A 17,768-nucleotide genomic window follows, 5' to 3' on the forward strand; every position below is an offset into this window, starting at 1 on the left:
GCCAGCCAATAGTTACACCTCAACAATCATTGAAAAAAAATCTGATCATTTATCTCATTGCTGTTTGTGGGACTTTGTTGCCACATTTCCCTGCATTTCAACAGTGACTACACTTAATTGGCTGTGAAGTGCTTTGAAACATCCGGAGATTGTGAAAGGCACTTTATAAATGCAACTTTCCTTTCTTTCTGGAATAACCAGAACTCCCTACTCTTCAAATATTGCCATGGGACCTTTTCTCAAAACATATTTATCCCCCTGTAGACAGCGTCCTTCTCACTTCTGTAAAATTCATTATTGTTTGCTTGCCCGCTCTGCACCTCTGGTCTTGAAAATTTTGGCAATGTCCACGGTGATTGCAAGTGAATCACCAAGACTGCAGTGACAATGACCAGTGACACAGTTTTCCACAAAAGTAATGTTCATGGTTCGCTGGCTTCCTCTCCAGTCACTATTCTATGCTGTAGTTAGTTCTCAACTGCTGATTCTTTTTCCATTAACTCAGAGGTTCCCCAGCTTCTGTCCACTTTCCTAATCAATTCCTTCTCCATATCAATGATCTCCTCCAGTGACCATGCAACCCTATCCATTCTTCCTCTGACTATTTAAACTTCACATTCATCAATTCCTTCAGGCCACATGGGCTCTGTGCACACAATCCTCTTTCTCTTGCAGTGCAGTGTCTGAATCACTACATCTGGATCTTTTCCATGCCATTTTGATATGGCAACAAACATCTTTCAATTCTACAAAGATTGTTTCTTCATTCCTGTTGAGTTCAGCCAACACCTTTGGCATGCTCCACCCTTACATGGCCAGCACCGTTGATTACAAATGAAACTTGGGTACATCTCTTGCTAAAATTTGGTTTTATCTTTAGCACAAAATGGTTTCTTCCCACCACACCTCATCTCGAAAATTCAAGTTCATCCAAAATTGAAAGGAGCTACCATATCTGAAGTTTGAACATCTCTTCCTGATGCTCCTGGACAGGTTACCAAAAAAACGCTCACTTGATAGATGCTGCTTCTCCCACTCCAAGACTTCAATTATCTTTATTCCCCCCATATTACAATCCTCACTGGTACCCTGAACTTCCTCTCTTGTTCTGCCTAAGATCCAACTATGCCATCTTATGACTCCTACCTCACCCTGCACTGAAATCAAGGCCTCTGCTACTCACCTCCCTGGACCTCAAACTCTTCACCAATCTCGATCTTCCCTTGCTCCTACAATCTTATCAAAGACATCATCTTCATGCCTCAGCAATGATGCCTCACTTAACAACTACTACTGCTGATAAATGGAATACAATTCTATGGGAAATTTCTTTTATAGTCAGTGAAAGTAAGAGAAAGTAGGCCAAAGCAGTAGAACTCAAGAGTGATCCAATTGAAAGGTGGTGAAATGGAGCCAAGATGAATAATCCCAGATCAATGCTAAAACAATACACAGACTTCAAGTAAAAGAATGAACATACCCTTTATATCTCTAAAAAGGAATGATCCCACAAATGAAAACACCACCACAGATATTGGCAAGGCACAATCAGACAGGGTTTCACGGACCCTGGCATGCAGAAAAGGGCTGTAAAAAAAAATTAAATTTTAAAAAGTACACCCGAGTAAAAGAATGGATTTTTCTTCTAAAAAAAAGTAAAGCAATAATGGACGTGTACTGGACCTGTCTTAGCAAATCAATTAATCAGCCAAATTATTAATGACATTAAAACTTGTACAGAGTTCACTATTGTTCAACAATACATTAAATATTTAATGTCGCATCTCTTAAGGTTAGTTGCCTGCACAGCTTTACTAATTAGATAAGATTTCAGGATACAGTACAAGAGTAATTTGAGACATGACATGTGGTGAGTGTAGAAGGCTTGGGAGGACAAAGGTAACTTGGACCTATGGTTCCCAAAGCTGTTCACCACCAGGGGGTTTTCCTCGCCTCATGTCTGGGTTTGTTGTAGACTAATTGATAGAGATTAATTGCCATGATTAGTCAACAACTCCATTATCATTGCTTCATGCGACCACCAAGATGGGAGAAGACAAACTAGATGGACCTTGGTCTTTCTTCGTCCAGCAATTCCTATGTTCCTAATTGACAGTTCAGTGTCTAGGTATCTCCAATATCTATAATCTAATGAAAACACACTGTTTACTCAAATCCTAATCAGAGGCCAGTTTTCACTTGATTTGTGTTTTTCATTTTAACCCCACTCTTCCCAGTATCAGATGGTCACTTCCACCAACTTTCAGCTGGGTAGGCAAGCAAATGACACAATGACTTCCCCTGAGTTACAGTGCCAAACTACAGGCATAACAATAAGGTCTGGGTGATTTAATGGGCAAGAAATTAAGTCTTAGCTCCAAAAATAAGGACTGAAGTGAGAAACAGTCAGCAGAATCAGTGCATCACACCCAATGCTGATAATTTGATCGCATTAAAAAAGTATTTAAAAATTAAATACAAATTAACATTTATTTTTAACCACATTTTGAACATGGCATTCCTGTCCACCTATAGCCCTGGCGATGGGCAATACAATGATGGGTCACTCTACCTGGCCAGGAGAGGAGTCTAGCTGGGGGTTGAGGATGCACAAGCTGACTGACACCACCTTTTCAGACCCTCTATCATTGAGCTTTATGAAATTTACCTTTTCTTGAACTGAAACAACGTGTACCCCAGCCATAGGGTGCCGAGCATCAGCAGCAGACTGAGGACAGCAGCGTCTCGCCCACAGAATTGGGCCTCGGTGTCGGGATCTGTAGAATTGATCGAAGGGCTGGCGTTAAAAGTAGAGCCAAGCTCCTCGCTCCACCCCAGATGGTCCGTCTGCATGTTAGGACAGAAGTAATAATTCTGAAAAACTAAAAAAGAAAAAAAAGGAAAAGAATCAATATCTTAAGTTTTTCTTCGAGGTTGCCCCCCGCCCCCATATATAAAAAAGGGATTTCAAGTGTATTATTTTACATTGAAGAGCCAAGGTCCACAGTGGGGAAGGCAAGATGATGTAGTGGCTAGGCAATACAAAGCTTGGGTTTTAAAAGCCTGTAAAAAAAGTGTAGATGGAAGAGAAGCCCGAGGTAGGTAAACGGTTCCACAGTTTTGATGTGTTGTTAAAGGAGAAGGCCGTGGTCAATCTGGATATCAATGCACTGAGGGTTCAAGCAAGGAGGAAAAGAGATGGTATAGGTTGGCACATTAGAACTTCGGAGGAAAGATCAGATGAGCAGTGACAATAGCATTAATAAATTGGGCAAAAAAGGTCACAAGAGAAAGCAGAGGTTCGAGGAGACTATTAGGCAAGGGGCTGTTTCTTGCTTCTTGTGCAGGAGATCGAGAGGTATTAGAAAAGCCTCTTTAGATGTGGAAGTAGTCAAGATTCAAGCAAACGTGAAGAGTTAAGAATTGCTGAGAAGGAAAAGCAGCATGAAAGAGGAGGCTATGATTCAGAGAAGCAACAGTGAGGCCGTGGGTGTGAAATGGATGATAGGACTAACAGTAGAGCCAAAAAGGTGAGAAGTGGTAGCTGTTGGATACTCAGCAGTGACAGTCAAGTTGAACCTCAGAATAGAGAGTGTGAGTTCCAGGTGATTGCACACTAGCTAGTTAAGATCTTCCGATAATGTACACTTTTCATTCATAAAGCACAATGATAAACCAAAGAATGCTAATTGGGACCAAGCATTAGTAGGCTATCAACTGGAGGGTTTGGTCCTTACTGAAACACTAAACTACAAAGCTCCCTGGTACAGCTTCCATCTTTTAGCAGTATGGTCCCACTCCAGCGATTTGAACACAATATTTGGGATGGCATTCCCAGTGCAGTACTGAGGGAGCGCTGCACCATCGGGGGTGCCGTCTTTCAGATGAGACGTTAAACTGAAGCCCCGCCTGCCCTCTTAGGTTGATGTAAAAGAACCCATGACATTATTTCAAAGAGCGGGGGAGTTCTCCCCAGTATCCTGGCAAACATTTATCCCTCAACCAACATCGCTAAAACAGATTATCTGGTCATTTATCTCATTGCTGTGCACAAATTGGCTGCCAGGTTTCCTATATTACAACAGTGACTACACTGCAAAAGTACTTCATTGGCTGTAAAGCGCTTTGGGACGTCCTGAAAGACGCTATAAAAATGCAAGTTTTTTCTTTATTGGTGTTAAGTTAACGCCCCATCAGTTGACTCTCAATCGTCAACAAAGTGATGGAAGGTGTCATCGACACTGCTATCAAGCGGCACATACTCACCAATACTCAGTTTGGGTTCCGCCAGGACCACTCGGCTCCAGACCTCATTACAGCCTTGGTCCAAGCATGGACAAAAGAGCTGAATTCCAGAGGCGAGGTGAGTGTGACTGCCCTTGACATCAAGGCAGCATTTGACCGAGTGTGGCACCAAGGAGCCCTAGTAAAATTGAAGTCAATGGGAATCAGGGGGAAAACTCTCCAGTGGTTGGAGTCATACCTAGCACAAAGGAAGAAGGTAGTGGTTGTTGGAGGCCAATCATCTCAGCCCCAGGACATTGCTGCAAGAGTTCCTCAGGGCAGTGTCCTCAGCCCAACCATCTTCAGCTGCTTCATCAATGGCCTTCCCTCCATAAGGTCAGAAATGGGGATATTCACTGATGATTGCAGAGTGTTCAGTTCCATTCCAGATAATGATACAGTCCGTGCCCGCATGCAGCAAGACCTGAATAATATCCAGGCTTGGGCTGATAAGTGGCAAGTAACATTCGCACCAGACAAGTGCCAGGCAATGACCATCTCCAACAAGAGAGAATCTAACCACCTCACCTTGACATTCAACGGCATTACCATCGCCGAATCCCCCATCAACATCCTGGGGGTCACCATTAACCAGAAACTTAACTGGACCAGCCACATAAATACTGTGGCTACAAGAGCAGGCCAGAGGCTGGGTATTCTGCAGGGAGTGACTCACCTCCTGACTCCCCAAAGCTTTTCCACCATCCACAAGGCACAAGTCAGGAGTGTGATGGAATACTCTCCACTTGCCTGGATGAGTGCAGCTCCAACAACACAAGAAGCTTGACACCATCCAGGACAAAGCAGCCTGCTTGATTGGCACCCCATCCACCACCCTAAACATTCACTCCCTCCACCACCAGCGCACAGAGGCTGCATCCATAGGATTCACTGCAGCAACTCGCCAAGGCTTCTTCGACAGCACCTCCCAAATCCATGACCTCTACCACCCAGAAGGACAAGGGCAGCAGGCACATGGGAACACCCCATCCTGACTTGGAAATATATCGCCGTTCCTTCATAGTCGCTGGGTCAAAATCCTGGAACTCCCTTCCTAACAGCACTGTGGGAGAACCTTCTCCACACGGACTGCAGCGGTTCAAGGCAGCAACTCTCCACCACCTTCTCAAGGGCAATTAGGGATGGGCAATAAATGCTGGCCTTGCCTGTGACGCCCACATCCCATGAATGAATTTAAAAAGTTCCAGGCTCAAATTTAGCTTTAGGTGGAGCTGCTAACTAGAGGTCAGATACTTCACCAGAACGAGGAGGCAGGTGAAGAGCAGAGCTAGAAGAAAAACTTACGGTAACAGAAAAAGACCATTAGGCCCTATAAGTACATCTTTTCCTATCTAGCTGCCCTGCTCACAATATCCATCAATCCCCTCACTGTCCAGAAATATTTCTGTACTTTTTTAAAACCCATTTGTACACTTCAATGTCCTTTCCTGGTAAATTATACCACAACTTCATTAAATGTGGGATGATAAAGTCCTCCCCGACATTCTTTCCAACCCTCAACTTCCCAATTTTTTTACAAACTTCTCTCCTGGTTTTGAATTCCTCATGGAAATAAATAGTTGGGCTGGATTAACTATCAACCCCCTTCGTAATCTTCATAATTTCAATTAGGTCACCTCAAAAAGTCTTCTTTTTTATACGATCATACAATAAGGACAAGAAAAGACCATCAGGCCCAAGTCCCTCACCATTCAGGCACAATACAGTCACGTACACTATTGACCCACCCCCTAAGCATGCAATCTCCCACAGGAGCAGTCAGGAAAAAAAAAAGTGGCCATATCATGAAAAGCTTTGGACAATTCTCCTCCAACTCCCAAGGACAAGCATGCTCACTCCAGAAGAGAGCTAGAGAGTGTGAAAATAAGCCCAACTTCTTTACCCCTTCCTCTTGATAGAATCATAGAATCTTACGGCAAAGGAGGCCGCCATTCGACCCATCGTGCCAGCTCTTTTGAAAGCTGTCCAATTAGTCCCATTTCCCTGCTCTTTCCCCATAGCCCTGCAATTTTCTCCCCTTTAAGTATTCATCTAATTCCCTTTTGAAAGTTACTATTGAATCTGCTTCTATTACCCTGAACCATCATTGGTTTTCATGCCTGTACCATCTCGAGGGCAATAATACCGCTGCTGTGATTAAAATGACAACAATTAAAGCACCAGTCCCCCCACCCCCCAAGAGCCACCTCTGCATGGCCCCATAGTTGGTTACACCGCAGTATCTGGTAGAGAAACAGGATGGTTAGCCACCCTCTTGGCTGGGGTGCAGGATGAAAACTGGAGGGTGGGAGGTGAAGGAGAGAAGAGAGCAAAAGGAAAGTGAGGTGAAGAGAAAAAAAATACACTAGCTTCATCATCTTCACAGACTTACTTTTGGCCAGTCCTTTACAGGCGTCCACCACAAAAGCAATGGATATGAAGACTGCTAGGATCTCATCAGTTGACCTGCAAAAGGCAGGGGAGCAGAACACTATTATTGGAAAGATTTAAAACACACATGCACATTGCTGGTAATGCACAGCCAGTCATTTTGAAAGATAAAAAGGTTAATAAAACCTTGCTTTTATATAATTCTTAAAAGTAACAAATATCCCATGGTGCTTCATGTAAGAGGGGAGGGGGTTGTAAGAGAATTAACGGAAAGTAGTCATACTTTGCAAATGACACAAAATTCGGAAATGTAGTAACTAGTGAGGAGGATAGTAGCAGCCTTCAGCAGGACAAAGGCAGACTGGTGAAATGGGCAGATAAAATTCAAGTGTGAAGCGATGCATTTTAGGAGGAAGAATGAGGAGAGGCAATAGAAACTAAATGGTACAATTTTAAAGCGGGTGCAGGAACAGCGAGGCTTGGGGGTTTACATACACAAATCTTTGAAGGTGGCCAGACAAGTTGAAAAAAAAACATAAGGGATCCTTGGCTTAAATAGAGGCACAGAATACAAAAGCAAGGAAGTTATGCTAAACCTTTATAAAACACTGGTTAGGCCTCAGCTGGAGTATTGTCTTCAATTCTGAGCACCACACTTTAGGAATGATGTCAAGGCCTGAAGATGGTGCAAGGGAGATTTACTAGAAATGGTACCAGGGATGAGGGACTTCAGTTATATGGATAGACTGGAGAAGCTGGGATTGTTCTCCTTAGAGCAGAAAAGGCTAAGGGTATATTTAGAGGTGTTCAAAACCACAAAGGGGTTTTGACACAGTAAATAAAGGAGGAATTGTTTGTACTGGTGGGAGGGTTGGTAGCCAGATGACACAGATTTAAGATAATTGGTAAAAGAATCAGAGGGGAGATGAGAAGAATTTTTTTTAAAAACGGAGTGAATTGTTACAATCTGGAATGCACTGCCTGAAAAGGTGGTGGAAGCAGATTGAACACTAACTTTCAAAAGAGAATTTCAAAAGGAAAATTTTGCAGGACTATGGGGAAAGAACGAGGGAGTGGGACTAAGTGGAAAGTGGGACTCTGGCAAAGACTCAGCACAGGCATGATGGGCTGAATGGCCTCTTTCTCTGCTGTAAGATTCTATAAGAACAGCCCTTTTCATTCTAAAGAATTGGGTCAAATAGTGGTCTGCACCTGATAAGACACTCAATTTGAACTAAATGTTACAATTTGACAAACAGAATCATAGCTAAAAATGATTACATTATGCTTTCCCACAGACATTGTGGCTTCAAAAATCCTTCATCAGTCCAAACAACCTTGAGATAAACTGAAGAGAGTCAATGGCAGAATTGCTTTTAATAAGTAAAATGTATTTTGAGACTTGCGAGGTAGAAAGTGCAATGAAGAGTGACTAGATAGAGCAGAGATGATGAGCTATCATAGCAAAAGCAGAGCCATTAACACAGCTTGAAACCCCTTGGTCATGAGATTTTCAGTCACAAGTCAGTTTAACACTCGACATGTTGCTTCTCACCAAGAGAGATGATTAAAAGCATTGGTTGTGCGTCAACTCTCAATGTTTTAATCCAGTTTTTTTTTCTATTTTGTTCATTCTCTGGATGTGGGCATCGCTAGCAAATATGGCATTTACTGCCCATCTCCAGTTGCCCTCAAGGAAGTGATGGTGGACCTTCTCTTTGTTGTATCAAACCACTACATTGCTGCGGTTCAGAGTAACTTGCTAGGCCACTTCGGAGGGCAGTTAAGAGCCAACCATATTGGCGTGGGACTGGAGTCACATATAGGCCAGATCAGGTAAGGACAGCAGATTTCCCCCCCAAGAAGATATTTGTGAACCAGTTGGGTTTTTAACACAATCCATTAGCTTCATGGTCAATTTTACTGATATCAGCTTGTGAGGTTAGGGCAGGATCAGACTTCATTGCTATGCTTGTACCCCCCCACCCCCACAAATAGTTGTGCAGCCCACTGACGCTTGCTACCGAGGCACCACATGAAGAACAGCTACAGGTCGTTTCTGGGAGCACCATCATCCAAGTCATACAAATTCCTGACATGGACATACATCATTGTTCCTTCAACATCGCTGGGTCAATATCCTAGAATTCCCTACCAAACAGTCGTAGGAGCACAAGGACGGCCGTGGTTCAAGGAGAAGGCCCACCACCATCTTTTCAGGTCAAGTATGGAGGGGCCTTACCAGCATCGCCATAGAACAAAGGTAAATCACTAGAGGGGTTTCTGGGACCTGTAGAACAATGACTCAGCACTAACCTTCACCTTCAGAGAAGAAAGGAGGATACCAGGGTGTGGGAACAATGAAGTTGACTAGTGATAACAACTGGCTTATTGCAGCTTACCTTTTGAAAAACTTCTTTAATAAACTTAAATTAGTGACACCATAGACGAGACAAAAGAAACAATTCCACAAGCCGACACAGGCGTAGAAAGCAAAGAAATTCAGATCGTAGTCATCGCAGACACCCTGGATTACTGAAAAAGGGAAAAGGATTTTTGTCACAAACGGAACAGAAGGCAGTGTCGAGAGAGGCAGGAACAGATGGGTCTGAAAAGGTCACCTCTTCCTGCCAATCTCTAATGCCGATTATAAAATAAAATACAAACTGCAGGAGATCGAAAACATTAAACATAGCCTAGAAATTCTAAGGAAAGTGCATTTGCAGTACACATATTTGTCTGATTTAGTAACCAGACAAAATTTTAGAGTTTTGAAAGGATGTAACTCGCAGGATAGATAAAGGGGAACCAGTGGATGCAGTATATTCGGATTTTCAAAAGGCATTCGGTAAGGTTGGGGCTAATATATTAGCATGGATAGAGGATTGGTTAAAGGACAAAAAACAGAAAGTAGGGATAAACAGGTAATTTTCAGGTTGGCAGTCTGTAACTAGTGGGGTGCCGCAAGGATCAGTGCTTGGGCCTCAGCTATTTACAATCTATATTAATGACTTAGATGAAGGGACCGAGTGTAATGTATCCAAGTTTGCTGATGATACAAAGGTAGGTGGGAAAGTAAGCTGTGAGGAGGACACAAAGAGTCGGCAAAGGGATATAGACAGGTTAAGTGAGTGGGCAAGAAGGTGGCAGATGGAGTATAGCGAGAGGTTATTCACTTTGGTAGGAAGAATAGAAAAACAGAATATTGTTTAAATGGTAAGAAACTATTAAATGTTGGTGTTCAGAGAGACTTGGGTGTCCTCGTACAAGAAACAGTCATTATGCAGATACAGCAGGCAATTAGGAAAGCAAATGGCATGTTGGCCTTTATTGCAAGGGGTTTGGAGTATAAAAGTAAGGAAGTCTTACTACAATTGTACAGCGCTTTAGTGAGACTTCACCTGGAGTACTGCACACAGTTTTGATTTCCTTATCTAAGGAAGGATATACTTGCCTTGATGGCAGTGCAATGAAAGTTCACTAGATTAATTCCTGGGATGAGAGGGTTGTCCTTTGAGGAGAGATTGAGTAGAATGGGCCTATACTCTCTGGAGTTTAGAAGATGGTAGTCATGAAGATGGTAGTCATGAAGAGTTTAGAAGAATGAGAGGTGATCTCATTGAAACATAAAAAAGATTATGAGGGGGCTTGACAGGGTAGATGCTGAAAGATTGTTTCCCCTGGCTGGAGAGTCTAGAACTAGAGGGTATAGTCGCAGGATAAGGGGCCAGCCATTCAAGATTGAGATAAGGAGGAATTTCTTCACTCGGGGGTTGTGAATCTTTGGAATTCTCTACCCCAGAGGGCTGCGGATGCTCTGTTATTGAGTATATTCAAGGCTGAGATTTTTGGACTCTAGGGGAATCAAGGGATATGGGGATCGGGCAGGAAAGCAGAGTTGATTTCGAAGATCAGCCATGATCTTATTGAATGGCAGAGCAGGCTCGAGGGGCCATATGGCCTACTCCTATTTCTTATATTCAATCATGAATTTCATCGCATCAATCGTGGATTCCTGGGATTATATCAACTGTCTTCTCTGCCAAAGGAGGGAGGTTGTTAGGTTGGGTTTTTTTTTTGCAGGGGGAGGCAGGGTTTAAAGAAAAATCCCCCATTAAACTTATAATAAAATACATTTTCTTTGTAGACCTCAGGAGATTGAGTCACTTCAGTAGCTAGTTTTGTTTTAAAAGGGCTATTTCCCATCTTGCTTGCCCATCACCCTTGTCGTCAGTGACTCATGCTGGCTACCAGTCCTCCAATACAAAATTCTTGATCTTGATTTTAAATTCCTCCATGGCCACACCTCCTCCCTATCTATGTAACCTCCACCAGCCCTATGACCCTGCTCCCCCCTCGAACCATCCATTCCTTTGACTCTGGCCTCTTGTGCATCACCGCTCACTTCACTCCAGCATTGATGGCTGTGCCTTCTGCTACCATGGTCTCAAACTCTGGAATCTCCTCGTCTCTCTCTCCTTTAAGACGCTGCTTAAAACCCACCTCTTTGACCAAGCTTTTGGTTCACTCTTCCTAATCCTCCTTTAGACTTAGTGTCCATTTCCCTCGCACATCTGTGAAATGCCGTGGGCCATTTATCTATGTTAAAGACTCTATTTAAAATGCAGGTTCTTGTTAACCATGGTCATTTTTCAAAACCTAGGTAACCGGTCTCTATACCAGGAACTGATTAGTTTAGAAAAAAAACCAAAGATTGAGTCTAAGAAACAAAACAAGGGCAGGAAGAGAGTCAATAAATATCTAGGATTGAAGTTTCCAGGGAGAAGTATGGATAATAATGACCAAATACTCTACAGAACATGATTCTTCCCATTTTCTGTTGCTGGTACCAAGGAATCGGCATTTAGGGAAAGTTTATTCAGGATTGAATTGTGATATAATCTGGTGTTTAGCTCAATCACCTTTTCTGCAGGAGATTAAATGGGTGGTTCAGAGTGCAAATGATTAAGTGGACGGTACAAGAGGAGATGGCTTGAAGGGCCAAATGACCTCCTTGATCCACGCTTATGTTCTGTGTCCTAGAGGCAGGTTCCATGATCCAAAATATACTTATGGAACTTGAGAAACAGGCAAATTCCATCCAGTGGAAGACATGGACATGGACTCTGAAGTCTTGTGGAAGATTTGGAACAAGGTACTTGAGCAAGCCCCCAAAAACTGATGTGAAGAAACGCATGTCTTACTTTACTCTTAGCCACACACTAGTGTTACTTTGGACGTTAGCTAAAGGGACTGCACTCAGTCTTTTCTTCATCCTCCCCTTCCCAATAGGTACTGAATTAAGGTAGCCCAGCCAAAATAAACAGCCCTTCCAAACTAATGCACCTTAAATGCAACCATTATTGTAATAAATAATGAGGATGTTCCTAGGTATATAAGAACATGAGAAATAGGAGCAGGAGTAGGCCATACAGCCCCTTGAGCCTGCTCCACCATTCAATATCGTGGCTGATCTTCATCCTCAACTCCACTTTCCTGCCCAATCTCCGTATCCCTTGAATCCCCTAGAGTTGCACCGCTTCTCAGGAGAGAATATCCTTCCTTAGATAAGGAGACCAAAACTGTACACAGTACTCCAGGTGAGGTCCCAAAGCCCTGTACAATAGTAAGACTTTCTTACTCTTGGCCTTTATTGCAAGGGGTTGGAGTACAACATGCCATTTGCTTTCCTAATTCCCTGCTGTACCTGCATGCTAACTTTGTGTTTCTTGTACTAGGACACCCAAGTCTCTCTGGACACCAATATTTAATAGTTTCTCACCACTTAAAAAAATATTCCGTTTTTCTATTTTTCCTACCAAAGTGAATAATCTCTCATTTCCCCACATTATATTCCATCTGCAACCTTCTTGCCCACTCACTTAGCCTGTTTATATCCCTATTCAGACTCCTTGTGTCTTCCTCACTGCTTACTTTCCCACCTCGCTTAGTATCGTCAATAAGGAGGAATATCCAGGGTGGTAGACACTAAGTGCAGTGCGATTAGCGTGACTGAACATTTCTGAAGTAGCCATTCACATGCAATGCAGTAGGCACCAATGATAATCTAACAAGCTGTAGCTCAATGTGCAATAGAACCCATCTTTGCAACTCTAATTCTCCATGCAGCAAATTACCAGCCTGAACTATGCCATTGTGGGGCCAGGCACTTCTCCAGATCCTCTCCCACATCCCTAGCTGCCTAGGAGCAATGTAAGCAGAGCACTGGGAGCAGGCTGCCTATGAACCCCTTCCACCATGGGCAGTGGTCAGCATGGGCATGATCTTTAAAAAGAGACAAGACAATAATCAAACACAAAAGTAGTAAGAGATCAATGGGAGGACACAACATACCATGTATATACAAGGCCAGAGGCGCAGTTGTTAAAACTATACCCATTGGCTGACCAGCCAAGACTGCATAGGTCACTCCTCCAATGCACTGGGCAAGAATGGTTTTCTGCACATCTGCAAAACAAGAGATTACAGCAGGTAAATGGAGATTGAAGACATTCTTCAATATTAGCTCGCTTTCTATTCACACAAGAGTTTGTCCTTTAATGGAAGAGCAAAGTACAAGAGGACAGCAATGAGAATGACATTTCTTTGCTATCGAGCTACAAACTTAGTCCACGGTTTTGCCAAGTTAACTAGTTTGAGAACCCCAACAACTTTAAAGCCTCGTATTTTCTTTTAAATTAGTCTGCAGGATATGGGTAGCATCCACGCTCGGGAACATGTCCGCGTCCTTTATGGATCATCTAATGCGTCTCCAAATTTAAATCGCTCCACCACTGGCGGCCGTGCCTTCAGCTACCTAGGCCCTAAGCGCTGGAATTCCCTCCCTAAACCTCCCCACCCCTCTGTCCTCCTTTAAGACGTTGCTTAAAACCTACCTCTTTGACCAAGCTTATGGTCGCCTGTCCTAATATCTCCTTATGTGGCTCGGTGTCAAATTTTATTTGATAATGCTCCTGTGAAGCGCCTTGGGATGTTTTACTATGTTAAAGGCGCTATATAAATGCAAGTTATTGTGTTACATTGCAGAAAATGGCCTGATAGAGTTCTACTTGTATATCATCAGTCTGGATTATCATCTACTTTCGTTTACTGCACTCTAAATTTCCAATTTAAAGAATTTTAACTTGACCTGTTCTTTTAAGGCCACAAAGTCTAACTGGATCAGAGTACAAATCTGAACATCTATCTGCTGCCACATCCTGAGGTCATTTAGAAGCTTGGAAATATAATCGCCGTTCCTTCATTGTCGCTGGGTCAAAATCCTGGAACTCCCTACTTAACAGCACCGTGGGGGAACCTTCACCACATGGACTGCAGCGGTTCAGGATAGCTCACCACCGCCTTCAAGGGCAACTAGGAATGGGCAATAAATGCCGGCTTTGTCAGCAACGCCCACATTCAGAGAATGAATTTCAAAAAATCTTTTGCTCTGAGGTTTGAAAATGACAAACTGACACAGCAGTTCCACCCCTCCTTGTGAGGGAACAGAGAGGAATGGTTCATCGGCCTTCCAATACACCAGACTGGCGGACATTTGTAAATGCGCATCTCCCTCCCTTGTAGTTTAGAATGTAGGAACAGGAGTAGGCCATTCAGCCCCTCGAGCCAGTTCCACCATTCAAATGGATCATGGCTGATCTGTATCTTAATTCTATCTACCCGCCTTGGTTCTGTAGCCAATTGACCCCCAGCCTCAACAACTTTTTGGGGGAAAAGAGTTCTAGTTTCCCACTACCCTTTGTGTGAAGAAGTGCTTCCTGACATCATCCCTGAATGGCTTAGCTCTAATTTTAAGGTTATGCCCCCTTGTTCTGGACTCCCCTACCAGAGGGGATAGAGAGAAACTATCTACCCTATCAACTCCTTTGATCATCTTAAACACCTCAATTAGATCAATGCTTAATCTTCTAAACTCAAGAATGTAAGCCCAGTCCATTCAACAGGTCTTCATAATTTAACCCCTCTTGCACTCACATGAAGTGACCGTACTCCTTCAAATCATGGAGCTCCAATGAAACCCCCAAAGTACTTCCCATCCTGAACACCAGGATTTGCACCTGCAAGTAAGATGGCTGTAGGGGATAAAGTGGTAAATAAAAGCCGCGCAAGGCAAAACGTCAGGCACAGAGCAACAGGATGTGATGGACTGATGAAACAGCAAATGAAACAATGCCAAAAATAAATCCAGCTTTGCAATCAATACTGAAAGCTCCAAAGAGCACCTCAAGTTAACTGGTAACAGTTGACTGAAGACCTGATCAGCCAGTCATCCACCAGTTTTATTTGAACGGGGACGAGGGGTTGCAAAACGGGTGAAATATGGCCCAATTTTGAGATGAAACGAGGCTTGCGTCACCCACCGGTGCAACCTCCGAAAAGATTAAAAATGTCTTCACTGGGAAATGCAGCACGCAATGAATTAGAAGCACTAACACCTGAGCCCGATTATGTGTCCTGTGAAGCTCCACATCAAAATTTATCCCATTGCTCCACCATCTGCTGCTCTAACTACTTCATTCCCAGCACATTAATGATCTGGAACTCCTTACCTCCCCCAATTATCAACTTCCTCCTACAACCCGCGGGCTTGGCTTCAAATGTTGCTATTCACAGTCTTCTCTCATTTTCTTTTCTACTTTGGTGGAGCCCTGCACTGTTGGGGCCTTGCATTTTGACTTCAGTTTCTCAATAATGATAAAAGCCCACTTGGAGGGTAAGAGAGTTGGAGAGCAAATATTGAACGAAGCATCTATAATGTCTTACCAATCGATCCTCTGGTGTTCTCGTCATTCAAAGAACCAAAAGCTATCGTTGGCAGCAGGCAGATGCAGTACAGAAACAAAATGGTGGTGATATACTTCCTGATGGATTTATTGCTACCAATTATACCTGTGGTTAAAGCAAAGTGCAAAGGTCAAGACAGACGTTTCCATACAAGGCAACATCAGCACATTCAAGAAAAGTTAGACCAGATCGTCAGCCTTGATCCTGCACCATCACTAAAATAATGGTGGTGTTGCGCAAACTGAATGATATTAGATTTCCAGCATTCGATCAGCATCTGAAAGGGGGAACGATGGGTTAATGTTTCAGGGGTGACTTGACAAAAACCACAAAGGGAAAAGGACTGCACCCCTCTGCATCAAGAGGCAGTGAATTTTTTTTCATTTTTTAAGGTTGTGTTACTCTGTGCATGAGGGGATGGAGGTAGTGGAGAAAGGAGGTAATAGAACTTACAAAGTAAAAAGTTCCAAGATGCTTCACAGCAGCGTAACCAGACAAAACAAAATTGACACCAAGCCAAAGAAAGAGTAATTAGGACAGGTGGCCAAACGCTTAGAGGTAGATTTTAAGGAGTGTCTTAAAAGGAGAGAGAGGTAGAGAGGCGGAGGGGTTTAGCGAAGGAATTCCAGAGCTTAGGGCAGAGGCAACTGAAGACACGGCCGCCAAAAAGGTAGGACAAAGGTAGTGGGGTGGGGTGGGGGAAGAAATGTGCAAGAGGAATGCAGAGTTCTAGAGACCGGCCAGTACCCTGTACCACCCAGAGCCTTGTGTGGCCATTTTAAAAAAAACAAACGTTTGTAGCTATGTGACAAAATGCTACAAATTTATTAAAGTTTGCACCAAATAAGATTTTTTTTTTTAAAAAAAGCGTGCGTCGTTACAACTAAAAGACAGAAAATGCTGGAACAACTAGGTCACTCAGCATCAGGGGGGAGAGAGAGATAGATCATGATCTAATGTATCTCCGTTCAAATACTAACAGACCCATGATTTCCAGCATTTTCTGCTTTTGTTTCAGATTTACAGTTTTTCCTTTTTTAATTTTGTTACTATTAAATTCAGTGCCTGCATCAATTACACCATTAATAATGCAACACAAACTAGTTTAATTAGGTTTGTGGTATATTAATCTCCCTTTACTAATGTGATTTTAATCTCCGCTCTTAAATTCATATTCCCCTCCCCACACAGCCACATCGGCCCCGAATTTGCTGGGAAAATAATGGCGAGTTTAATGCGCACAAAAAAAAACCTCAGCAATTTGTGGTGAGGACGAGATATGCCGGGAGTTGCGAATCGCCACAAATTGCTGGACAATTTGCCGCCGATAGCCTTGTGAAAATAAAATCTCACGCGAGTTTCACGAAATTGCTGAATTTGCGCTGCTCAAACAAATTAAACTCACCGCAGAAAGTTAGGGCTAGTACTTAATGACGTAAGGACCCTTTTAATGATGAGATTCGTGTTCCTACAGCGCTACTCAACCTCTCCGGACCAGAAAGGGAACTGAAACTGTAGGTCTTTTTCCCTTGCTGTACAAAAGTTGGGATAACCCGATACATTCTCTGGCAAAAGCAGGTGAGACAAACGGTAAAGAGCAACACTGGATCCCAATTAACAGTTGTAAACAGTGATCAAGAAAAAGACTAATTAGATTCTGGGCCGTATAAAAGCAACATAATTATACAGAGCAGAGATCAGATCTGCTCAGACACGAGCACTGGTACCAAATTCTGAGAGGCCACAACACCTGCTTTCACAAAAACACTAGTTCCGATGCCAAGTGCTGGAAAGACAAGCCTCAGGCCTACTCCCACTCATTCACCAATACTGCTCAGATACCAGAAGATGTGAAAACAGTCCCTGGAAGAGTGACTCTTCCTGTAATTCCTTCCTTCCTGCAGGGAAATACCTGAGGTTTCACAAAGTGGCAACATATAAAAACAGGCAGACTAGCCTTGTGGATAAGTCACAGACACACATCTCATCAGAACAGCACATTGGAATGCCATCATTCTGCAGCCCTGTGGCACCTGCAATCATGGGACATTTCTTCACTCTTAAGCCAATGCCATTTATAAGCAACAACTTGCATTTATATAGCGCCTTTAACATAGTAAAACATCCCAAGGTGCTCCACAGGAGTGATCAAACAAACTTTGACATCGAGCCATGTGAGGAGATATCAGGGCAGGTTTTAAAGAGTGTCTTAAAAAGGAGGAGAGGGGTGGAGAGGTTTAGGGAGGGAATTCCAGAGCCTAGGGCCTAGGCAGATGAAGGCACGGCCG

At 43.2% G+C, this 17,768-nt stretch overlaps 1 protein-coding gene across 6 annotated transcripts in view; it reads right to left on the reverse strand.

Annotated features, from left to right (window-relative positions):
- Nucleotides 1–17,768, reverse strand: part of slc4a11 (solute carrier family 4 member 11) — a 150,545-nt gene that overhangs the window by 13,611 nt on the left and 119,166 nt on the right. For all 6 annotated transcript variants that reach the window (XM_067980880.1, XM_067980938.1, XM_067980808.1 and 3 more), the window contains 6 exons: nt 15,460–15,585; nt 13,030–13,143; nt 9,078–9,210; nt 6,677–6,750; nt 2,669–2,882; nt 1,481–1,587 (listed from right to left, as the gene is read on the reverse strand). In XM_067980880.1, coding sequence (XP_067836981.1) covers nt 1,481–1,587; nt 2,669–2,882; nt 6,677–6,750; nt 9,078–9,210; nt 13,030–13,143; nt 15,460–15,585 — 768 coding nt within the window. The remainder of the gene's footprint in view (nt 1–1,480; nt 1,588–2,668; nt 2,883–6,676; nt 6,751–9,077; nt 9,211–13,029; nt 13,144–15,459; nt 15,586–17,768) is intronic.

This window comes from Heptranchias perlo, chromosome 1 (genome assembly GCF_035084215.1).
Source record: "Heptranchias perlo isolate sHepPer1 chromosome 1, sHepPer1.hap1, whole genome shotgun sequence".
In the NCBI taxonomy this organism is placed as follows: domain Eukaryota; kingdom Metazoa; phylum Chordata; class Chondrichthyes; order Hexanchiformes; family Hexanchidae; genus Heptranchias; species Heptranchias perlo.